The 25,544-nt window shown below is 40.7% G+C and overlaps 1 protein-coding gene and 1 pseudogene across 10 annotated transcripts in view; one reads left to right on the forward strand and one right to left on the reverse strand.

Moving 5' to 3' along the window:
• NEMF (nuclear export mediator factor) overlaps positions 1-25,544 on the reverse strand; it is a 70,298-nt gene that overhangs the window by 37,631 nt on the left and 7,123 nt on the right. For 4 of the 10 annotated variants that reach the window (XM_045396373.3, XM_005561197.5, XM_073997344.1 and 1 more), the window contains 12 exons: positions 20,877-21,025; positions 18,798-18,865; positions 15,023-15,109; positions 14,069-14,142; positions 12,209-12,279; positions 12,053-12,128; positions 11,300-11,362; positions 8,721-8,798; positions 8,426-8,634; positions 7,999-8,190; positions 7,682-7,745; positions 5,315-5,403 (listed from right to left, as the gene is read on the reverse strand). In XM_045396373.3, coding sequence (XP_045252308.1) covers positions 5,315-5,403; positions 7,682-7,745; positions 7,999-8,190; positions 8,426-8,634; positions 8,721-8,798; positions 11,300-11,362; positions 12,053-12,128; positions 12,209-12,279; positions 14,069-14,142; positions 15,023-15,109; positions 18,798-18,865; positions 20,877-21,025 — 1,220 coding nt within the window. The remainder of the gene's footprint in view (positions 1-5,314; positions 5,404-7,681; positions 7,746-7,998; positions 8,191-8,425; positions 8,635-8,720; positions 8,799-11,299; positions 11,363-12,052; positions 12,129-12,208; positions 12,280-14,068; positions 14,143-15,022; positions 15,110-18,797; positions 18,866-20,876; positions 21,026-25,544) is intronic. The other 6 variants (XM_045396374.3, XM_073997340.1, XM_073997342.1 and 3 more) reach the window with 5 other exon arrangements.
• Positions 19,901-19,996, forward strand: LOC123574765 (U6 spliceosomal RNA; annotated as a pseudogene).

Consider the following 25,544-nt stretch of genomic DNA (forward strand, 5'->3'; position numbering starts at 1 on the left):
ACAAGCAGGAGAGAAAAAGAATCTTTTCCGGGAAATGAGACTAGCTCAAGAGGAAAAGGGCTAAAGACAATGAAGATTCTACACAAAATGGCCAACACAGATCATTTCACAAGCCCAACCACCCAGGGAACTTCCAGTCAGCATTTTAATACCCTACCATAAAATGTAAAACATTGAACAGACAATCAAGGAGCACCAGACATTAATGAAAGTCTCTAATGTGAAAGTTGGAGATAAAAAGCAACATTTTTTAAAAAGTGCCTGTACTCCCAGCTACTCAGCAGCCTGTGCGACAGAGCAAGGCTCTGTCTCCAAAAAAAAGAAAAAAAAAAGAGGGTGCGGTAGGGCTGATGTGGGTATGTCAAAAACAAGTTACGGTAACCTGAGTAACTATAGACATCCAATATATGGCACAAGGAATACAGTTAATAACACTGTATTATATATTGGAAATTTGCTGAGAGTAGATTTTTTAAGTGTTCTTACCACACACATGAAAAATAGAGAGAGTATGTGAGATGATGGATACGTTAATGTGCTTGACTGTTTCATTTCATTATGCATGTGTATATAATAAAAACATACTATAGACCTTATATATATATAAATATATGAATATATATATAAATATATATAAAAAACCATATATATATATATATATATATGTTTCTTTTTTTGAGATGGAGTCTCGCTCTGTTGTCTAGGCTGGAGTGCAGTGGCACGGTCTTGGCTCACTGCAACGTATGCCTCCCAGGCTCAAGTGATCCTCCCACCTTAGCCTCTCAAGTAGGTGGGACTACAGGTGTGCGCAACCACACCTAGCTAATTTTTGTACTTTCTGTAGAGACGGGGTTTTGCCATGTTGCCCAGGCTGGTCTCGAACTCCTCATCTCAGGTTATCTGCCCGCCTATGGCCTCCCAAAGTGCTGGGATTACAGGAGTGAGCCACTGCACCCTGTCTTTACAGAAAAATCTTGAAAAGCAGAGAGTTCTGAATGTTGATGTCCCTGAGACAGAGCAATTGCATGTACCCAAAATCTGTGTGTTTTCGTCTGTGAGCATCTGGTCCAGTGCCCTCCCTTCACTTGCTCCAAGGGTATAGGATGTTGTGATAATCATTAGCTAATTACCTTTGGGAAATGATTTCAGAGCATTAGAGTGCTATTTCAGCCATCTATTTGCTTTTTTTTGAGACAAAGTCTCGCTCTATTGCCCAGACTGGAGTGCAGTGGCACGATCTTGGCTCACTGCAACCTCCGCCTCCCAGGTTCAAGCGATTCTTCTGCCTCAGCCTCCAGAGTAGTTTGGTCTACAGGCACAAGCCACCACACCTGGCTAATTTTTGTATTTTTAGTAGAAACGGGGTTTCACCTTATTGGCCAGGCTGGTCTCGAACTCCTGATCTCGTCATCCACCCGTCTTGGCCTCCCAAAGTGCTGGGATTATAGGCTTGAGCCACCGCACCCGGCCCATTTGATCCTTTTTAAGGCTCGAAGAAAAGTTAATGAATATCTTTTGAGTTTGGTGCCACGACAGAGTCATTCCTCAAAGCTGTCAGCACTTATGCGCTGTCCTCTGGTATGCATGACTGCATGACTTTGCTTAAGTTCCTTACCCTCTCTGTTTCAGATTCTGAAAGTATTGTATCAAGAGGTAATAATGGGCTGGGTGTGGTGGCTCATGCCTATAAGCCTGGCACTTTGGAAGGCCAAGTAGAGTGGATCACCTGAGGTCAGGAGTTTGAGACTAGCCTGGCCAATACGGTGAAATCCATCTCTACTGAAAATACAAAAGTTAGCCAGGCATGGGGGTGCACACCTGTAGTCCCAGCTACTTGGGAGGCTTAGGCAGGAGAATCCCTTGAGCCCAGGAGGTGAGGGCTGCAGTGAGCCGAGATTGCGCCACTGTACTCCAGTGTGGGCAACAGAGCTAGGACTCTGTCTCAAAGAAAAAAAAGTAATAATGGCAGGGCCAGGCATGGTGGCTTTTGTCTGTAATCCCAGCACTTTGGGAGGCTGAGGTGGGAGGATCGCTTGAGCCCAGGAGTTCGAGATCAGCCTGGGCAATACTGAAAGATCCCATCTCTACTAAAAAAAAAAAAAAAAAAAAAAAAAGAGGTAATGGTGGCTCCCTTCCTCTCATTAACACACTCCAGGGATGAAAAGGATAACAATGTCTATGTGTGTGATAGATTGTGGAAAGACTACCGCCATGTTAAGTGAAGAAAGGGAGTACATCTGCTGAACAGATTAACTTCTGGTCTCCAATCAGTATTGGAGGGGTAGGGGGACTGCATGACTTTAACTTTTTGTTTTTCAGAGGTCTACATTATTGGAGTCCCCTTAGATAATTTTTTTTTTTTTTTTTTTTTTTAGACAGAGTCTTGCTCTGTCACCCAGGCTAGAGTGCCTGGATCTCGGCTTACTGAAGTTCTGCCTCCCAAGTTCAAGTGATTCTCATTCCTGAGCCTCCCTAGTAGCTTGGATTACAGGCATCCGCCACCACACTCAGCTAATGTTTTTTGTAATTTTTTTAGTAGAGATGGGTTTTCACCATGTTGGCCAGGTTGGTCTCGAACTCCTAACCTCCAGTGATCTACCTGTCTTGGTCTCCCAAAGTGCTAGGATTACATGCATAAGCACCACCGCACCCAGCCTAAATATATATAATTAAATAAAATTTAAAAAGAAACAACTTAGAGAAGACAGAGACTTGCAAAAAAGAATACTAAAAAAATTTAATACATCAAAACTATTCTCAGAGAGCTAAAAGAAACTAAAGCAGAAACGTATTTATTTTTTTAAAAAGGTATATTCCAAGAACCAAAAAAAGTCCTCTCTTTTTTTGCCAGGAACACTATGTTGAGGAGAGAGTTCTTAAAATTAAAAACATGATAGGAAGTAATAAAAAATTCAGGGGAAGGATTTGGTGAAAGATAAAGCTGAGGAAACTCCCAGGATGTAGAGCAAAATGATAGATTTGATAAGAGAAAATACAACAAAATTGGAGGACTGGTCTAGGGGGTCCCATATCTTAAAAACAAGATTTCCAGAAGGAAAAGAAAAAAGAAAGCAGAGGTCAGGCAGTTTTTCAAGAACTATTTCCAGAAAATGTCTCAGAACTGAAAGTTTCTGAATTAAAATAGCCCACAAAGTATCCAACATAATGGATTAAAACATCACCACCAACCCCAATTGTAAAATTTCGAAAAATTTGGAGAAAAAATTGGGAGGGGAGAAAATCAACAAGCTTGTAGAAAGGCAAAAACAAGTTTCATGTAAAATATCAACTATCAGCCAGGTGTGGTGGCTCATGCCTGTAATCCCAGCACTTTGGGAGGCTGAGGCGGGCGGATCACTTGAGGCCAGGAGTTAGAGACAAGCCTGGGCAACATGGCAGAAACCTTTCTCTACTAAACATACAAAAATTAGTTGGGCATGGTGGCGGGCACCTGTAATCCCAGCTACTCAGGAGGTTGAGACAGGAGAATCACGTGAACCTGGGAGGCGGAGGTTGCAGTGAGCCAAGATCATGCCACTGCACTCCAGCCTGGGCAACAAAGTGAGACTCTGTCTCAAAAAAACAAAATAAAAAATAAAATAAAATATCAACTATCAAAATAATACCAGATTTCTCAAGTTACTATAATGAAGCAATACCTTTAAAAGTCTGAGGAGGCAGGGTGTGGTGGCTCACGCCTATAATCCCAACACTTTGGGAGGCCGAGCCGGGTGGATCACGAGGTCAGGAGTTCGAGACCAGGGTTGGCCAGTAAGGTGAAACCCCATCTCTACTAAAAATACAAAAATTAGCCGGGTGTGGTGGTGGGTGCCTATAATCCCAGCTACTTGGGAGGCTGAGGCATGAGAATCACTTGAAACCAGAAGGCAGAGGTTGCAGGGAGCCAAGACTGCGCCACTGTACTCCAGCCTGGGCAATAAAAGTGAAACTCTATCTCAAAAAAAAAAAAAAAAAAAATGTCTGAGGAAAACGTATTTTTATAGTAGAATTCTATATTTAATTTTTTTTTTTTTTTTAAGAGATGGGGTTTGGCATGTTGCACAGGCTAGTCTCGAACTCCAGAGGTCAAGAGATCCACTCACCTCAGCCTCTCAGAGTGCTGACATTACAGGAATGGGCCACCATGCCCAGCCCAGTCAAACTATAAGAGTAAAATGTTTTATACATTGGAGACCTCAAAAACTTTGCTTTCTATACACCATTTCTTGTGAAGCTTCTGGAACACACACTCTTTCAACCAAGAAACAGATCCAGAAAAGAGGTTCCAAAACAGAGAAGGTAAAGATAACTTCCAAGATAACAATAAAAGGAAATTGTATGATGCTTAGAGAGAACCAATCTAAAATTAAGTCAGTCAAAAAGCTACAGGAGAGACTTCTGACCTCTGCAAGATAATACTGATTGAATTCCAATGTGTCTGAACACACTTGGAAGATAATATTTAGATAAATTAGTGATAAGAACAAAAATAAAGAGCAAATGAAATGACAATTAGTAACTTCAGGGAAGATTTTTAAAACTGAGCAAGGAAGGAAAAAGAAAACAATTCTATGTGGGTCAGCTATAACATATAAATTATAATATGACTAATTTAATATAATTACGACTAATTTAAATATTTATAATGATGCCAATGCTATTAATCTTGACAAAACTATGCTGCAACTGTGTGTGTATGTAATGGAACACAAGTGGAAAGAGGGAAATCCTCATCTTTCCCAGCGGGAAGTTAGTAAGAGTGTAAAACAGAAAAATTAAGCAGCAGCAATATAAGCACACTACTAAGATAAATAAAGGCAAATATCAAAACAATCAACTAAAAGAGCTAAAAGTAGTTTCCTTCAGAGAGCAGGCAATAGGAGTAAAGGTGAGGAACTAGAGAGCTAGCTGAGTGCAGAAACGTATGCCTGTCATCCAGCACTGAGGCTGAGACAGGAGAATCTCTTGAGCTTAGAAGTGTGAGACCAGCCTGGGCAACAAACTGAGACCCTGCCTCTACAGAAAATTTAAACATTAGCTGGGCACGGTGCCATGTGCCTGTAGTCTCAGCTACTTGGGAGGCTGAGGTGGGAGAACTGCTTGAGCCCAGGAGGTCAAAGCTACAGTGAGCCATGTTCACGCCACTGTATTCCACCCTGGGTGACAGAGACCCTGTCTCAAACAAACCAACAAAAAATTGCAGAGCTACTGGTTTTGTAACAAGCTTTGTAGAACTGTTTGACTTTTCTAAACAATGTGCACGGATAATTTTAATAAAAACAAAAACTAAATTTGAAAGAGACAGAACACTTACCAATACACTTTTCTTGCTTTTTGAATAGAAGTAACAGTCTGAACTTCTTTTAATGTTTGCTTTGTTTTCTTTTCTGCTGATTTGAATGCCTATTTATAGAAAAGAGTTTTAAAAATAATTTGCTAAGAATTTATTTAAATAACACCAAAGTAAATAACGGGGCAAGAAATTTTTTAAATGTCACAAAATGGCACAATCTACACACACACATACACACACACACACAAATATGCATATTTGAAAGTAATAAATGAAAATATTTTTGCCTTAAGTATTAAAATAATCCAAACCAAAGAATTACTATATGAAAATATTTGCCCAAGACCTACAAATTAATAAATACATTGCCATTTTCTAGATACTGAGTACCTATCATGTGCTAGGTTCTAGGCTAGATGCCGTTAGAGATACAAGAGTGAACAAGATGGACAAAGCCCCCACTCCCACCCCACTAGGTCTAGAAGAGACAACTATTAATCATATAATCCTTTAAATAAACATATAATGGTAAGTGCTTCTAAAGATGCTATACGAGTGTAACAAGGAAACCCGATTTATATTGGATTATGGTCAAAGAAGGTATCTCTGAGGAAATGACATTTAAGCTGAATCCTCAATGACTAATGGGGTTATCAGGCAGAGAATAGGAAAAAGGGTATTATAAAAGGACCAGCAAGCAGTAATCAAGGGAAAGATGTCAAGAAATGAGGTTGAAGCAGTAGAAAGAGGGCCAAGTCATGAAGGCCACTCATTTAACAGCTATTAAAGTGCCTATTCTGTACCAGGGAATATTCCAGGGATTGGGATGCAGCAACGAACCACACAAAGATTCTACTTTCGTGCAATCTATATTCTAGAGGGAATCCAGAAAAAATAAATATATGTTGGGCTGGGGGGAGTGTTTTTCAAGAAAAAAATATGGCAAAATAAAGACAGAGATTCAGGGTGGTACTATTGTTAGCAATGAGTGGTCAAGGAAGGATTCTCTGATTAAATTTCATTTAAGTAGATATGTAAATGAAGAGAGACGTCAAACTGAAAATTCCAGGTAGAGAGAACAGCAAGGGCAAAGACCCTGAGAGTGGAGCATGTGCCGTTATTTTATGAACAGCTAAGATCCCGGTGTAGCCAGAAAGAGTATATGAGAGGACGAATGCAGGTGATGAGGTCAGAGGGGAGCAGGTCTCCTGTTCTTGAAGGATAGGAGAAGGGCTCTGAATTGCATTAAGACAGGGAGCAACTGGAAGATTTTGTCCAGAGAAAAAGGACTTCACTTTTGATTTATTTATTTTAATATATTTTTTGGGACAGAGTCTCGCTCTGTCACCCAGACTAGAGTGCAATGGCATGATCTCAGCTCACTGTAACCTCCACCTCCTGGGTTCATTTGATTCTTCCACCTCAGCCGCCTGAGTAGCTGGGATTACAGGTACCCGCCATCATGTTGGGCTAATTTTTGTATTTTCAATACATATGGGGGTCTCACCATGTTGGCCAGGATGGTCTCAAACTCCTGGCTTCAAGTGATTCACCGGCCTCGGCCTTTCAAAGTGCTGGGATTACAAGCGTGAACCATCACATCCAGTTGAAAGGATCACAACGGGCCTATGTGTGGTGGCTCACACCTGTAATCCCAGCATTTTGGGAGACCAAGGGTCAAGGCCCGAAGCGGTCAGATCACCTGAGGCCAGCAGTTTGAGACCAGCCTGACCAACATGGCGAAACCCCGTCTCTACTAAAATTACAAAAAGCAGCTGGGCGTGGTGGCGGGCACCCAGCTACTCAGGAGGCTGAGGTGGGAGAATCGCTTGAACCTGGGAGGCAGAAGTTGCAGTGAGCTGAGATCAAGCCATTGCACTCCAGCCTGAGCAATAAGAGTGAAACTCCATCTCAAAAAAAAAAAGGGGGATCACAATGGTGGTTATGTGGAGAACAGATTGTAGTGGGAAAAGAGGAGAAGGAGAGAGACCCAATAAGACACTACTATCATAGTCCATGTGAACAAAGAGATGATAGGGGACTGACCAGTAGAAATAATGAGCAGTAGCTAGATTCTGGCTATACTTTAAAGGAAGAACCAAAATGATTTACTGATGGATTGCATGATTTATGGGAAACGAGTCCAGGATATCACAAACGTTTTTAACCTGAGTGAACAGAAAAATGAAGGTGCTATTTACTGAGATGAAGAATGGGGGAGGAGCAGGCGTGGGGGGAAAAATACTGGAAATACATACATTTAAAGCAAAGTTAAATTTTAAATATACTTCTGAATTAGAAAATCTCATTTAAACAGAAGAAACAATATTGTCCATTAAATTAAGCAGGCAAAACCAACTAACATTCACTCTAAGAAATACTCAGTACCTTCTCAGCAGCTTCAACTGTTTTTTGTGTCTTCTTAGCAGCATATCTCTTGTGATCATAATACCTAGAAAAGCACATTTCTCTTAAATTTTAAGTAAAATATTTATTCTTTAGTTTTCTACTTAGTTCTAACTTTACAAATTCTCAAATTATACAGAACAAATCAGAACAAACTGTATAATTGACAAAACTAAGTTTAAAAAAGTATTTTTACCCAAAAAAAGTATGCATATACAGGTGAAATGTAAAAGTTTTTTTAACATCCTTAATTTGCTGCAGATAATACTTGGCCTAAAATTTAAAGTTAAATGACTTACTTTTTGGCATTGGCATATGCTGACAAGCTGAGATCAACATCTACAAGTAAGGGCTTATTTTTCTGAGGCTTCTGCAGCTGTTTATTCTTTTGTTTTTTCTTTTTTCCTTTTGGTGGTTCAGTTTCATTTTTTTCAACATTGACGTCACCATCAACATCATCATCTTCCTCCTCTGATAACAAGTATGGATTTCTATTAAAAATATTCAATAGTATTTCACTAATGTCAATGACATCACTTTATTTTCAATTTTCTTCTTTGAAAAAATTATAAATGGTTTACAGTACTGAAAGTTTCATTATTTAATCTAAATTAGTTTTTTCCCTTTCTCTGAGAATTTGAAAATATGAAGAAAAAATGTTTAATACAGTGAACAATTAACAAAATAAAGACAAGCATTAACTGCTTGACCAGGAGTCAAACTTACCTTAGCAGCATTGTAACATGATTTGTTTGTAGTTTTAATTCTTTGATTGCACTTGCAACAGGGTCTCCTTGAGCCTGGGCTTCTTTCACAATTAACCCAATTTCTGTCCAATCTATCTGGTTAGCTAAAGCACTTCGAACTACCTGAATGGCTCTGTCAACTATTTGTAGGTTCATTTCTATGAGCTCTCCTTTCAGTTTGTCTATTTCCTTAAGAAACAAACCACACACATTTACTACATTGTCAGTTAAAGTTAACATTTTTGAAAAAGCACTGAGAAAGCCAAACATAATACCTGAGCCTGCTGAAGAGCTTCCAATCTGTTTTCGTGATCCTTTCGAACATTATCTAATTTCTTCAATGCTTGTTTTTCCTTTTATTGGCAAAACAGATTTTTTAAAAATTAGATTTCTCCTACCTCATGACACTCCTCTTTTACTTCCCAACACTCACTATCCTGACCCCATCTATGCTGTTATCTAGCTGGCTAAAGTTCCCATAGTCTACCACCCTCGGCCGATCCCACTACAACGAGTTCCATGCCCCAAAATTACTTCTCCTGTCTCCCTAACTCCCAGTCCCTATATAGAAAGGTACTTTGATTACAGGTTACTGTGTATATAAGATACGCCCTTAATACCCTTGGCATTATTCAAACAGGCAGAAATCAAGACATTTTTTCCTATGGCACAAAAGTAAAGTTTTGGAGAACAAATTCTTTATTTTTTTTTAAATAACAGAGACAAGGTCCTGCTATGTTGCCCAGGCTGCTCTTGAACGTCTGAGCTCAATCCTTCCACCTCGGCCTCCCAGAGTGCTGGGATTACAGGCCTGAGCCACAGCACCTGGCAGGGAATGAATTCTTAAAGAGCATAAACTACTAAATAACTTTTATTTTTTGCTGCTTTTGATTTTCTCAGAACTATTTCCAGTATTTTACAGAAGCTTTTTCCCGTAAATTAGTAAGACAAAGGCTCATGGTAGTTATTTGACCTTCTATATGGCATTTTATCATATATAATCTACATTTCAAGGTTATCAATTTGGGGGCAAAATTTCTAACACTAGTAATATCATCAATTAGGCCAGGAGCGGTGGCTAAAGCCTGTAATCCCAGCACTTTGGGAGGCCGAGATGGGCGGATCACGAGGTCAGGAGATCGAGACCATCCTGCCTAACACAGTGGAACCCCGTCTCTACTAAAAAAAATACAAAAAAACTAGCCAGGCAAGGTGGCGGGCGCCTGTAGTCCCAGCTACTCAGGAGGCTGAGGCAGGAGAATGGCGTAAATCTGGGAGGCGGAGCTTGCAGTGAGCCGAGATCCGGCCACTGCACTGCAGCCTGGGCGACAGAGCAAGACTCTGTCTCAAAAAAAAAAAAAAATCATCAATTAATGAGTATTTAAATGCTAGATGAAGTATTTAAATGCTAGACGAAATATTTTTTAAAATTTACATAGTAAGGATGGTGACTATTAAGACACCCATAAAAACATGGGGTTCAGTTTACTAGCCAAAGTGCTGACACCATGTGGTAATTACATGATGTATATAATTCATCTGACTGGCCTACCTGCTTTGAAACTGTGCTATGATTAACTAACTTTTTTTTTCTCTTTTGAGACGGAGTTTCGCTCTTGTTGCCCAGGCTGGAGTGCAATGGCGCGATCTCAGCTCACGGCAACCTCCGCCACCCAGGTTCAAGCAATTCTCCTGCCTCAGCCTTTCGAGTAGCTGAGATTACAGGAATGCACCACCATGCCTGCCTAATTTTTCTGTATTTTTAGCGGAGACGGGGTTTCTGCATGTTGGTAAGTTGGTCTCTAACTCCTAACCTCAGGTGATCCACCCACCCCGGCCTTCCAAAGTGCTGGGATTACAAGCGTGAGCCACCGCGCCCGGCTTATGATCAACTAATTTTTTAAAACTGAAGGAGAAGTAGTACAGGGATTCAAACAATTTGATTTTTTTTTTTTCTTTAAGACAGAGTATCACTCTGTCGCCCAGGCTGGAGTGCAGTAGCACGGTCTCAGCTCATTGCAACCTCCGCCTCCCAGGGTCAAACAATTCTCGTGCCTTAGGCTCCTGAGTAGCTGGACTACAGACACCCATACCACACCCCGCTAATTTTCGTATTTCCAGTAGAGACGGGGTTTCACCATGTTGGCCAGGCTGTTCTCGAACTCCTGATCTCAAGTGATCTGCCCGCCTCGGCCTGCCAAAGTGTTGGAATTTACAGGTGTGCGCCACCACGCCCAGCCTCAAATAATTTGAAATTTTTGCACACATATTTTAAGACTACTTTTGAAAAAATCAAATCCCCTTCAAATCAAGAGTGACTATTAACAATTTATGAAACTGTTCTGCAGCAAATGCTCTAAAAACATGATTAAATATGCTGGGAAAATACTGTACGTCACTTCTTTTGGAGTCATGATACACAGAAAACATATTAAGACCTAGCTTTAAAGTCCATTTAAAAAAGAAACAATATAATGATAAACAATATCTCCTCCTCTGGCCTATTTAAAATCTCCCTAGAACAGTATCTCCTTAACAGCAATGTTTTGAGAAGCTTTGGGTTGTTCTGAGCAAACCACATTAAGGTGTAAAGAACAGGCCTCACCTTCCCACTGTATTTTCCTTTTTTTACATAATATCTGAAACACTCATGAAACAAATGAGGACATACTTTTCAACAATAAAATCCCCCATGGACCTTCTTCATAAACCTCTATCACAAATAAAGAGGCAGGTCAGAGAGTTCCTATACTACTTCTTACACTCTTTCTGAAAGGCTACCCTTTCCTATATCATCTACCCATCAAACCACTAAAGATTACCTGGTTTAATATGTGTTTTTAATAATACATACCTGTTGTAAAGCTTTTAAGTCAATTTTCTGGCCTTCTATCTTGGAATAAAATTCATCCACGGCCTTATTAAAAAAACAGACAAACAACTAGTTGAAAAAAAAAGCACGATCTCTACTTGAACTTGCATTCACAGAATTTTATTTTACTTTTTTTTTGAGACAGAGTCTTGCTCTGTTGCCTAGCCTGGATTGCAGTGGCGCGATCTCGGCTCACTGCAACTTCCACCTTCCAGGTTCAAGTGATTCTCCTGCCTCAGCCTCTCAAATAGCTGGGACTACAGGCACACCCCACCACATACTACTAATTTTTGTAGTTTTTCGTTGAGACAGGGTTTCACTGTGTTGGCCAGTCTGGTCTTGAACTCCTGACCTCAAGTGATCTGCCTGCCTTGGCCTCCCAAAATGCTGAGATTATAGGCATGATCCAGCATGCCCAGCTGCATACACAGAATTTTAGATTCCATTGTGTTTCATACCACCACTCAAAGAACTTGAACAGATTTCCAGTAAATGTATTATTTGGCTAAACAGTATCAAGAATCAAACGAAGTTCAAATCTCTGGTCCTTCATCCTAAAATAAAGTGGCAACAATTATTTCCAACAGCTGTATCTGTGACTACACTGATCTTTAATGCCCAGATTCATAGTGAATGTAAAGCAAGTATAGTTTCAATTCCTCAATAGAAGCAAGTTGATATTAACAGCTCATATCATGCTAACTAACTGGTAAAGAAACAGAATGGAAAACCCACCTTGTCAAATGATTCAAATTCTATATATGGACATTGTGAATGTTGAGAAAACAGGAAAGGATGAAATTCCTCGTACCTGTAAAACAAATTTATTATATCACAATCAAGAACATTAACAAACATCCAAAGCAAATCGACCCATGCCTATATGCTTACGTGAGTATGTCTTCAACTGGTTTATCTGCTTCCAAGCTTGGTTTTATTTCTCTTTTCTGAATGATATATCCCTACAAAAATCCAGTATTAAAATCATTCCTATTCATAATTAACAAAGATTTACTTTCTTTCTTTCTTTTTATTTTTCAATACAGAATCTCACTCGCTCCGTCACCCAGGCTCGAGTGCAGTGGTGTATTCTTGGCTCACTGCAACCTCTGCCTCCTGGTTCAAGCGATTCTCATGCCTCAGCCTCCCAAGGAGCTAGGATTACAGGTGTGCACCACCATACCTGGCTAATTTTTGTATTTTTAGTAGAGACACAGGTTTTGCCATGATGGCCAGGGTGGTCTTGAACTCTTGGTCTCAAGTGATCCGCCCACCTTGGCCTCCAAAAGTGCTGGGATCACAGGTGTGAGCCACTGCACCTGGCCCAAAGATTTAGTTTCTGTGACTGATATTAATTTGCACCTAGCCCAAAGGTTTACTTTCTATGACTGGTATTAATTTTAATTTTCTATAAATAGAGTTATACTTTGAAAAGGGAAGAAAAACAATCATAAGCTCCAAGGTAATTCAGAAAATGCTTAATGGCTGGGAACTGTAAATCACAACATTTTTGAAAAGGGCTGACAAATGAAAATGTGCTTCTCTATCTAAAACAACTAAAGAAATAATTGTAAGTTCCTCAACTTTTCTGAAGAGCCAATACTAACCTGTCATTGTACTTTCTATAAAAGGGAACAGAAAAAAACTTACAAACCAACAGAAATTTTTAAAACACTATCCTGGGTCGGGTGCAGTGGCCCATGTCTATGATCCCAGCACTTTGGGAGGCTGAGGTGGGCAGATCACTTGAGGTCAGGAGTTCGAGACCAGCCTGGCCAACATGGTGATACCCCATCTCTACTGAAAATATAAAAACTGGCCAGGCATGGTGGCACGTGCCTATAGTCCCAGCTCCTCGGGAGGCTGAGACAGGAGAATCACTTCAACCAGGGAGGTAGAGGTTGCAATGAGCCAAGATCGTGCCACTGCACTCCAGCCTGGGTAACAGAGCAAGACTGTCTCAAAAAACAAAACAAAACAAAACAAACATCCTGGCCGGGCGCGGTGGCTCACGCCTGTAATCCTAGCACTTTGGGAGGTTGAGGTGGGTGGGTCACAAGGTCAGGAGATCGAGACCATCCTGGCTAACATGGTGAAACCCCGTCTCTACTAAAAATACAAAAAAAAAAAAAAATTAGCCAGGCGTGGTGGCGGGCGCCTGTAGTCCCAGCTACTCGGGAGGCTGAGGCAGGAAAACGGCGTGAACCCGGGAGGCGGAGCTTGCAATGAGCCGAGATCACGCCACTGCACTCCAGCCTGGGCGACACAGCGAGACTCCGTTTCAAAACAAAACAAAACAAGGGCACAGTGGCTCAAGCCTGTAATCCCAGCACTTTGGGAGGCCGAGACGGGCGGATCAAGAGGTCAGGAGATCGAGACCATCCTGGCTAACACGGTGAAACCCTGTCTCTACTAAAAAAATACAAAAAAAAACTAGCCAGGCGAGGTGGCGGGAGCCTGTAGTCCCAGCTACTCGGGAGGCTGAGGCAGGAGAATGGCGTAAACCCGGGAGGCGGAGCTTGCAGTGAGCTGAGATCCGGCCACTGCACTCCAGTCTGGGCTACAGAGCCAGACTCCGTCTCAAAAAACAAAACAAAACAAAACAAAACAAAACAAATCCTGGAATAAGTATATTACAGGTAACAATCTTCCAAATTAAAATAAAATTTATATATAATGATCCTTTAATGAACATTTAATTTCTGAAAACCCAAATAAATCACAATATATAGTAAGTATACATGGTGCTACCTTCCCACTGAAGTTGGATGTTGTTTTCATATAGTCTTCCGCTTTCTGCAGAGAAACAAGTACTTTTTCAATATCTAATGGTGGGGGAAAAAAGAATAAAGGAGTGCCAATTAAGTCAATCAATCATGGCTAAACAACTATGCAGAAAAACAGGAAAGTGCTTATGAAATAATGTAGTGTTCAAGAAAATTAGAGATAGTGATTTCATGTTTGTAATCAGTAGATGTGGGTATATGGTTACGTTTTGACCAGACTATTGTCCAAGCAGCTTTTATTGAATCATCCACCCTTCCCTCCATGACCTGAAAGGAACTTTGTTCATAAACTAAATTCCCAAATTATTTCCAACTATTTTTGGATTCTTTATGCCATTCCTTCTTCAAAAACTTACAGTTTTAATTACTATAGCTTCGTATTTTAATCTGTGAAGGGTTACACAGACAGTAATAATAGGAAATCATTACTAGTATTTTCCAGAGTTATCCTGAACATTTTCACATGCTTTTGCTCCACACAAACATCAGAGTCATTTTATAAAAACAAAAACAAAACATCACCACCAGCACCTGTTGTCATTTTATGGCTGCACTGATTTCATATACTGCCAAAACTAAAACATTCACTAAAATCTCATTCAATTTTTTTTTTTTTTGAGGGTGGTGATATTTGTTTTTGTGGGGTTTTTTTTGAGATTGGGGTCTCACTCTGTTGCTCAGGCTGGAGTGCAGCGGTGCAGTGACCACCCACTGCAGCCTGAAACACCCAGGCTTAAGTGATTATCCTGTCTTAGCCTCCCAAAGTGCTGGGATTGCAGGCATGAGCCACTGTGCTTGGTCAAATGTTTTTCATTCTAGAACCACCTGCTCCCTTATTACTTTCCCATAAAAAATTTTTCCCACAAAAAATCGTTAAAAAAAAAAACGAAATAAATGAAAATGTACCATGCAGACATACCTTTAGTTTCAAGTTTTTCATCCACTTTGACATTACCCGAGAATCCATTTTCTATAAGACAGTGTTCAATGAGAGCTGGTCCATAGGCTATAAATGCAGAGGATATTACTTTTAGTATTTTCCCATAAATTGTTTCTTTTTGTTTTTGTTTTTTGAGATGGAGTTTTACCCATCACCCAGGCTGGAGTGCAATGGTACAATCTTGGCTCACTGCAACCTCCGCCTCCCACCTTCCGCCTCAGCCTCCCGAGTAGCTGGGATCACAGGCACCTACCACCACGCCCAGCTAATTTTTGTATTTTTAGTAGGGACGGGGTTTCACCATGTTGTCCAAGCTGGTCTCAAACTCCTAACCTCAGGTGATCCACCCACCCTGACCTCCCAAAGTGCTGAGATGACAGGTGTGAGCCACCATGACCCAGCCTAAAATTTAACATTCAAAATATAGCACAAATTTATATCCCAATATCAATGATCCACTCAATAACAGTAGCCAGCGAAAACAACAATAAGTTTATTTATTTTGAAGTGTTATTTAGTAATGACAATTCTAGTTCTCAGACTGGGTGTGGTGGCTCACGCCTATAATCCCAGCACTTTGGGAGGCTGAGGCAGGAGGATCACCTGAGGTCAGGAGCTCGAGAGCAGCCTGACCAACATGGAGAAACCCCGTTTCTACTAAGAATATAATAAATTAGCCGGGTGTGGTGGCGCATGCCTATAATCCCAGCTACTAGGGAGGCTGAGGCAGGAGAATCGTTTGAACCTGGGAGGCGGAGGTTGTGGTGAGCCAAGATCACGCCATTGCACTGCAGCCTGGGCAACAAGAGTGAAATTCCATTCCCCGCCCCTCCCGCCCCCCCTCCAAAAAAAGAAATGACAGTTCTAGTCCTTAAAGAAATTTGAGACTACAATTAACTTACAAAAGTCAGTGCAAGTTATAGGAATTTAATGGGCTTCAACCACAATGAGGACTTATCCCCAGAATGCAAGGTTGGTTTAGCAACCAAAAATTGGTTAATATCCTATATTAATAAATAAAGGAAAAAGGCCATATATCATTTCAGTAGATGCAGAAAAAGCATTTGACAAAATTCAACACTAATTCCTAATAAAAACTCTCAATAAACTAGGAATAGAGGAGCATTCTCAACCTTATAAGGACACCTATGAAAAACCTATAGCTAACATGATAATTATTGGTGAAGGACTGAATATTATCCCCCTAAGATCAGGAACAAGGAAAGAATATTCAGTCTCACACTGCTATTCAACATTGTACTGGAGGCTATAGCTAGCACAATAAGGCAAATTAATTAATAGCATTCAGATTCTAAAGGAAGAAGTAAAGCATCCTTATTCACAGATGACATGATCCCGTATGTTAAAAAATCCTAAGGAACCCCCCAAAAAAAAAAACCTACTAGAATGAATAAACAAGTTTATCAGGTTTGTAGGATACAAAAACCAATATATAGAAATCAATAGTATTTCTATGCAAAAATGAAATTAAGAAAACAATTCCACTGAGAATAGCATCAAAAAGAATAGAATGTTTAGGAATAAATCTAACTGAGAGAAATTAAAGATCTAAATAAACAGTCAGACATTCTCTCTTCATAGAAGACTCAATGTAGTTAAAATGGCAATTCTCCCCAAACTGATCCATAGACTTAGTGTAATCCTTACCAGGCCAGGCAGTGGCTCACAGCTGTAATTAAGACCAGCCTGGCCAAGAAGGTGAAACCTCATCTCCACTAAAAATACAAAACTTAGTGGGTGTGGTGGCGCACACTTGTAATCCCAGCTACATGGGAGGGTGAGGCAAGACAATCACTTGAACCCAGGAGGTGGAGGTTGCAGTGAGCTGAGATCATGCCACTGCACTCCAGCCTGGGCAACAGAATGAGATTGTCTCAAATAATAGTAATAACGTAATCCTTATCAAAATCCTACGAGGCTTTTTTCGTAGAAAGTAACAAGTCAACTCTAAATTTTATAAGGAAATGCAGGCTGGGCGCAGTTGCTCACGCCTGTAATCCCAGCACTTTGGGAGGCTGAGGCGGGCAGATTGCTTGAGTTCAGGAGTTCGAGACCAACCTGGACAACATGGCAAAACTCTGTCTCTACCAAATAGAAAAATTAGCCAGGAGTGCATCCCTGTAATCCCATCTACTTGGGGGGCTGAGGCAGGAGGATGGCCTGAGCCTGGGAGGTTGAAGCTGCAGTGAGCAGTGTTTGTGGCACTGCACTTCAGCCTGGGCAACAGAGTGAGACACTTGGGAAATGCAAAAGATCTTTTGAAATGCCAAATGCCAAAACTCCTTTGAAAAAAAAGTGAACAGTTAGAGGACATATAAGTTGAGTATCCCTTATGTGATGTGTTGGGATAGAAGTGTTCCAGATTTCAGATTTTTTCACATTTTGGAATATCTGCATATACATAATGAGATATCTTGGGGATGCAACCCAAGTCTAAACACAAAGTTCATTTATAACTTTACACAATATAGCCTGGAGGTGATTTTATACAATATTTTAAATAATTCTGTATAGCTGTCACATAGGGTCAGTGTGGAATTTTCCACCTGTGGCATCATGTCTGTGCTCAAAAAGTTTCAGACTTCAGGCCAGGCATGGTGGCTCACGCCTGTAATCCCAGCACTTTGGGAGGCCAAGGCAGGTGGATCATGAGGTCAAGAGATTGAGACCATGCTGGCCAACATGGTGAAACCCTGTTTCTACTAAAAATACAAAAAAAATTAGTTGAGCGTAGTGGCGCACGCCTGTAGTCCCGGCTACTCGGGACGCTGAGGCAGGAGAATTGCTTGAACCCGGGAGGCAGAGGTTGCCGTGAGCCGAGATTGCACCACTGCACTCCAGCCTGGTGACAGAGAGAGACTCTGTCTCAAAAAAAATAATAATTTTAGGCTTAAGATTTTCACATTAGGAATGTTCAACCTGTAATATCTGATTTCAAACATTACAGAAATTTGCCAGGGGAAGGCCAAGTGTGGGGGCTCACACCTATAATCCCAGCAACTGAGTGGCCGAGGTGGGTGGACTGCTTGAGCTCAGGAGTTTGAGACCAGCCTGGGCAACATAATGAGACCCTACCTCTAAAATAAAAAAAAATTAAATTAAAAAAGAAATCTGCATTTGCCAGGGAGACATTGGCTTAAATGAAACACACAAATTTTATACATGCTATACTAACAGTTGGAAAGTTCTAAAGATAACTTTTGAATGCATTCCAATTTCATAAGAGAGGAAGAGTAACTCTCTAGTGCTCAGTAATCAATGGTACCTGCCTCCCTCTATGTCTTCTCTAGATTCCTTAATATAGGGCTAAGTGATGATCTTCTTAAGTATAAAGTATATTGGGATCAAAAATGCTTATTGGGATCAAAAGGACCTGTCAGATGCTGGGATGCCCTGAAGCCCACCAATTAAAAAAAAAAAAAAAAAAAAGCTAAGCTAAGTGGTTATTAAATCAAAGACTCACAATGAAAAAATCTGATGTCTTAGAATACTACCATTAGCACTGAAGTACCAGATAACACAATCTGTGTTGCTTTGAAATAAAATCTAATAGATAAAGCTCAGACTTCATGTGGTTTAACTTCTCTTTATTTGACAATAAACTCCTACTTACTCCAGAATCACTTTAAGCTTTTTGTTCAAATTTTCTAATAAAAGCATAAAAGATTTCAATACATTCCTGAACACCACACTGTCTTGCAAACAGTTCACTGCTATTCGCAGGAATACTCACGAAGCAATGGGTTAAGCACTCTCTTCAGCAGTTCACCCTTAGGTGCGCTGGCTACTATTTCAGTCAAGCTGTGAAACAAAATTGACATGTCTCTTACTATCATATATTAAATAAACCTTATAGCAATCTTCATATTCACACTACTTTCATCTTACCAGTTCACCTGATCTTTACAATAATCTGAAATGTAACAGGAATTTGTTCTTCTGTTGTGAGAAAATGGATCATAAAAGTAATTTATCCAAGATTACCAGGTTCTTGAACAGCAGTTTTCTAAAAGCAGCCAGTATTTTTTTGACCAAGACATATTGTTCATCAGCAATGTGCCCACATATAAATGACATAAAACTGACATTTTTCTATAAAAGTTAAAAGTTTGTAAATTTTCATGCCATATCTTAATATTCAAAATGGCTTTACCTAATTAAGTATCTAATAACCTTTTTTGTTTGCTTCTGTTTTTGTTTTTGTGACGGTGTCTCCCTCTGTCTCCCAGGCTGGAGTGCAGTGGTGCGATTTCGGCTCACTGCAAGCTCCGCCTCCCAGGTTCACGCCATTCTCCTGCATTGGCCTCCTGAGTAGCTAGGACTACAGGCGCACGCCACCATACCTGGCTAATTTTTTGTATTTTTAGTACAGACGGGGTTTCATCATGTTAGCCAGGATGGTCTCGATCTCCTGACCTCATGATCCACCCACGTCGGCCTCCCAAAGTGCTGGGATTACAGGCGTGAGCCACCGCGCCTGACCAACTTTATTTATTTATGTAATGTAGGCTAGTTAAGTGAAGCAGCGGGAGTAAAGAAGGAACAAAGAAATGATGTATGTTAAACTTTAAGAACGACTGCTGTAGAATATCAGTCAGCAGGGCCTTCCAGCTAGCAGGAATACAGCTGAAATACAAAATAAGTGATGAATACAGGTACAATCATCACTTTACCTCACCTTACTTCCCTTTTTCTTATGTAAACCAGAATTTATCTCCCTTTGTCCTCTGCACATCCATCTGTCTTCTCACAGAGTAGCTAGTAAGTCTCCCCAATTTACCAAGAAATCATAACCATTTGAAGTAACCCAAAACTTAGCTAAAAAACACATTGGGCTTGCTTCAGCAGCATATATACTAAAATTAGAACGATACAGAGATTAGCACGACCCCTGCACAAGGATGACAGGAAATTTAAGTGTTCCATATTTTTTAATTTAAAATTTAAAATTAAAAAAAATTAAAATGAAAAAGAAGGACATTGGCTGGGCCCGATCACTCATGCCTGTAACTCCAACACTTTAGAAGGCTGAAGTGGAAGGATTGCTAAAGCCACAAGTTTGAGATCAGTCTGGGCAACAAAGCAAGACCCCATCTCTACAAAAAACATTTTTAAATTAGTCAGGCATTGTGGTGTGCTCCTGTAGTCCCACCTACTTGGGAGGCTGAGGCAGGAGGATTGCTTGAGCCCAGGAGTTCAAGACTGCAGTGAGCTATGATCACGCCAACTGCACTGTAGCCTCAGGGAAGGAGGAGTGAGACACCACCTCTAAAAAAACTAAAGACAACTGAGCGTGGTGGCTCATGCCTATAATCCCAGCACTTTGGGAGGCCGAGGCAGGCAGATTGCCTGAGGTCAGGAGATCAAGACCAGCCTGGCTAACATGGTGAAACCCTATCTCTACTAAAAATACAAAAATTAATTGCACATGGTGGCGCGTACCTGTAGTCCCAGCTACTTGGGAGGCTGAGGCAGCAGAATCACTTGAACCTGGGATGCAGAGGTTGCAGTGAGCTGAGATCATGCCACTGCACTCCAGCCTGAGCAACAAGGCAAGACTCCGTCTCAAAAAAAAAAACAGCACCTAAAGACATACATTTGCCTCTCCCAAATAAGGCTTAATTGCTTACATGCATATTTACGTAGTTCAAATAGTCTAAATTGAGTTACATTATCTAAGTAAAACAAAATATTTTATTTCATGTTCTGACATATGACCCATTTTACCTTTTTTTTAAGAGACAGAGTCTCATTATGTTGCCCAGCACATTTTAATACAATATGAAAAGGGTTTAAAAACAAAACACTTTACCTTTCCAAAGTAAGCAAAGGTTCAGCAGCTCTAGCATGATCAAGTGGATAGCGTTCACGAACAGCAAATTTAACATCATCTGCCTCATCAGTTCGAAACCTTAGAATATTTAAAATTACGTACTCATAATCTGTAAGAACAATGTTCCCCTGCAATAGAATAAAATATAATTTAGTGCTCTTTCAAATCATTTTTGAGGCTGGGCACGGTGGCTCACACCTGTAACCCCAGCACTGTGGAAGGCCAAGGGGGGCAGATCACTTGAAGTCAGGACTTTGAGACCAGCCTGGCCAACATGGTGAAATTCCATCTCTACTAAAAATACAAAAGTTAGCTGGGTGTGGTGGCAGGTGCCTGTAATCCCAGCTACTTGGGAGGCTGAGGCAGGAGAATCACTTGAACCTGGGAGATGAAGGTTGTAGTGAGCCAAGATCGCACCATTGCATTCCAGCTTGGGCAGCAAGAGCAAACTCTGTCTCCAAAAAAAAAAAAAAAAAAAAGGAAATAACAAAACAAACAAAACAGAAAAAAACAAATCAAATCATTTTTGAAACTACTTAAAAATTGAGAAAGAAGCCAGGCATGGTGGCTCACACCTGTAACCCAGCACTTTGGGAGGCTGAGGCGGGAGGATCACCTGAGGTTGGGAGTTCAAAACCAGCTTGACCAACATGGAGAAACCCTGTCTCTACTGAAAATACAAAATTAGCCAGGTGTGGTGGCACATGACTGTAATCCCAGCTACTCAGGAGGCTGAGGCAGGAGAATCGCTTAAACCTGGGAGGCGGGGATTGCAGTGAGCTGAGATTCCGCCATTGCACTCCAGCCTGGGAAACGAGCGAAACTCTGTCTTAAAAAAAAAAAAAAAAAAATTGAGAAAGAAAATGTGGTCAATTTCAGAAGCCAGCCAGGCAAGGAACATATTATCCTTTCACTTGCAATTTGTCTTTTAATAGTAGTAGTTACGTGGCAAGAGCAATACAGTTAGTTATACCCTTTGCCCACGTATTTCCACATTTGGTAATGTAGCCCAATGAAGTAACTCCAACACTCCAGTAAAACCAAAGGCAATATGCTTAAGGATGATCACTGAAATTTATTTACAACAGTTTAAAAAAAAAAAAAAACCCAAACAGCCTAGATGTAAAAATTAGGGAAATTTAATTATGATAGATCAACACAACAAAACAGTAAAAAGAGGTTACCTAATGGAAACTATGTTAAAAAAAAAAAAAGGAAAATATAAATAATGTTAGGTAAAACATAGCAAGACACACAAAAAAGTTGTATTCTAGAAAATGGAAGGCATATGTAGGTTAAAATGAAATTACTTCTTAAAAATTTAGAATTAAAGACTTTAAAATTTAATACTGCTAGATAACCTTTTCAATAAAAAAGAAGGGGGAACATAATGAAAATAAAGCTAATGAAAGAATATCACCTTCCAAATTTATTACAGTGAAGATAAGAGTTACTCTACAGGTGTAATTAAAATACAAAGAAGCATCCACAAAAATAGTCAAAAATGCCTTACAACTGCTTACAACATAGTCATAGAATACAGTGGGAGTAATCCCAAATTTATCTGAAATGACAGATTGCAACATAAGTGGCTTCAGTAAATGTAGCCACCATTTACCTTGATTAGAGAGATAGATAACTAGAAATTACTAAGTGTTGAAAAAATAGTACCAGGCCAGGTGCAGTGGCTCATGCCTGTAATCCCAGCACTTTGGGAGGCCAAGGCGGGCAGATTACCTGAGGTCAGGAGTTCAAGACCAGCCTGGCCAACATGGTGAAACCGTCTTATTAAGAGTACAAAAACTAGCTGGGCGTGGTGGCAGGCGCCTGTAATCCCAGCTACTCGGGAGGCTGAGGCAGGAGAATCACTTGAACCCAGGAGGCGGAGGTTGCAGTGAGCCGAGATCGCACCACTGCATTCTAGCCTGGTGACAGAGCGAGACTTATTCTCAAAAAGAGTTAAAAAAAAAAAAAAAAGAAAAGAAAAGAAGAATAAAAACTCAGAGTAGAAAAGGACATTTACAACACAAATAATCAGCAAAGGGCTCATAATCAGATTAGATAAAAGACCTCTAAGAGATCCTATCAAAGGTTGCTAAGGATGTGGAGCTAAGGGAATTCTCAACATCAATGAATCTCACAGACATTATATATTGAATAAAAGAGTCAGGTGCGGTGGCTCACCCCCGTAATCCCAACACTTTAGGAGGTTTAGGTGGGAAGATCGTTTGAGCCAGAGGTCCAAGATCAGCCTGGGCAACAAAGTGAGAGTCCGTCTCTACAAAAAATCAAAAAATTGGCCAGGCGTGGTGGTGCACATCTGTGGTACCAGCTACATGGAAGGCTAAGGCAAGAGGGTCACTTGAGCCCAGGAGGCCGAGTTTGCAGTAAGCCCTGATCATGTCACTGAATTCCAGCCTGGCCAACAGAGCGAGACTCTGTCTCAAAAAAATAAAAAATAAAAAATATTGCATAAAAGAAGGTAGACCCAAAAATGAACAGTACAGTCATGCATTGCTTAACAATGGGGATACATTCCGAGAAATGCATTTAGGCAACTTCCATGTTGTGTGAACATAACAGAATATACTTACACAAACCTAGACGGTATAGCCTACTACATCCACCAAGGATATAATATAACCTATTGCTCCTAGGCTAGGAATCTGTATAGCATGTTACTGAATACTGTAGTCAATTGTAACACAATGCCAAGTATTTGTGTATCTAAGCATATCTAAATACACAAAAAGTACAGTAAAAATATAGTATTGCAACAGCAGTTCCAGGCCAGGCGCAGTGACTCACACCTGTGATCCCAGCACTTTGGGAGGCCGAGGCGAGCAGATCACCTGAGGTCAGGAGTTTGAGAACAGTCTGGCCAACATGGTGAAACCCCGTCTCTACTAAAAATACAAAAATTAGCTGGGCATGGTAGTACATGCCAGTAATCCCAGCTACTCGGGAGGCAGAAGCACAAGAATTGCTTGAACCCAGGAGGCGGAGGTTGCAGTGAGCTGAGATCATGCCCTTGCACTGCAGCCTGGGCGACAGAGTGAGACTCTGGTTCAAAAAAAAAAAAAACAAAACCAACAAACAAACAAACAAAAACAGCAGTCCCCAACCTTTGGCACCCGGGACCAGTTTCATGGAAGATGATTTTTCCATGGATGGAGGGTGCAGGGGTATGGTTTCCGGATGAAATCGTTTCACCTCAGATCATCAGGAATCAGATTCTCACAAGAAGCACGCAACCTAGATTCCTTGCATGCACAGTTCACAATAGGGTTCACGCTCCTATAAGAATCTAATGCCACCACTGATCCGACAGGAGGCAGAGCTCAGGCAAGTAATGCTCACTTGCCTACTGCTCACCTCCTGCCATCTGGCCCGGTTCCATGGTCCAGTTCCACAGACCGTTTCCAGTCTGCGGCACAGGGGTTGAAGACCCCTGGTATAAAAGATTAAAAATGGAACACCTGTACAGGGCACTTACCATGAATGCAGCTTGCAGGACTGAAAACTGCTCTGGGTGAGTGATGGTGAGTGAATATGAAGGCCTGGGACATTACTGTATACTACTATAGACTTGATAAATACTGCACACTTGGTCTACACTAAATTTGCTTTTTTTAAAATTTTTTAATTTTTAAAAAAATTATGCTTACTTCAGACCAGATGAAATTTATGTATTTATTTCTATATATAAATTGTTTTTGTTTTTGTTTTTTGAGACTGAATCTCACTCTGTCACCTGGGTTGACGTGCAAAGGCGTGATCTCGGCTCACTACAACCACCGCCTCCCAGGTTCAAGTGATTCTCCTGCCTCAGCCTCCTGAGTAGCTGGGACTACAGGCACGCACCACCACACCAGGCTAATTTTTGTATTTTCAGTAGAGATGGGGTTTTGCCACGTTGGGCAGGCTAGGCTCAAACTCCTGACCTCAGGTGATCCACTCGCCTCAGCCTCCCAAAGTGCTGGGATTACAGGTGTGAGCCACCGCACCTGGCCCAGATTAAGTTAGTTAGTTAGTTAGTTAATTTATTTATGAGACCAAGTCTTGCTCTGTAGCCCAGGCTGGAGCACAGTGGCGCAATCTTAGCTCACTGGAACCTCCGCCTCCCAGGTTCAAGTGATTCTCCTGCCTCAGCCTCCCAAGTAGCTGGGATTATAGGCACCCGCCACCACGCCCGGCTAATTTTTGTATTTTTCAGTAGAGACGGGGTTTTGCCATGTTGGCCAGGCTGGTCTTGAACTCCTGACCTCAGGTGATCCTCCCTCCTCAGCCTCCCAAAATGCTAGATTACAAGTGTGAGCCAGTGCGACCGGCCTGAGCCACTGTGCTCAGCCAAATTTGTTTTTAAGATGTTTTTCTTTCTTCAATAATAAATTAACCTTAGCTTACTGGAACTTTTTTACTTTATAAACTTTAAACTTTCTAACTTTTTGACTCTTGTAGTAACACTTAGCTTAAAACACGTATCGTACAGCTGTACAATATTTTCTTTATATCTTTATTCTATAAGCTTTTTTCCATTCAAATTTTGTTTTGTTTTTACTTTTAATATTTTTGTTAAAAACTAACACACAAACACACATACCAGCCTAGGCCTACACAGGGTCAGGATCAAGATGTCACTAAGCA

This window comes from Macaca fascicularis, chromosome 7, assembly GCF_037993035.2.
Source record: "Macaca fascicularis isolate 582-1 chromosome 7, T2T-MFA8v1.1".
NCBI lineage: Eukaryota > Metazoa > Chordata > Mammalia > Primates > Cercopithecidae > Macaca > Macaca fascicularis.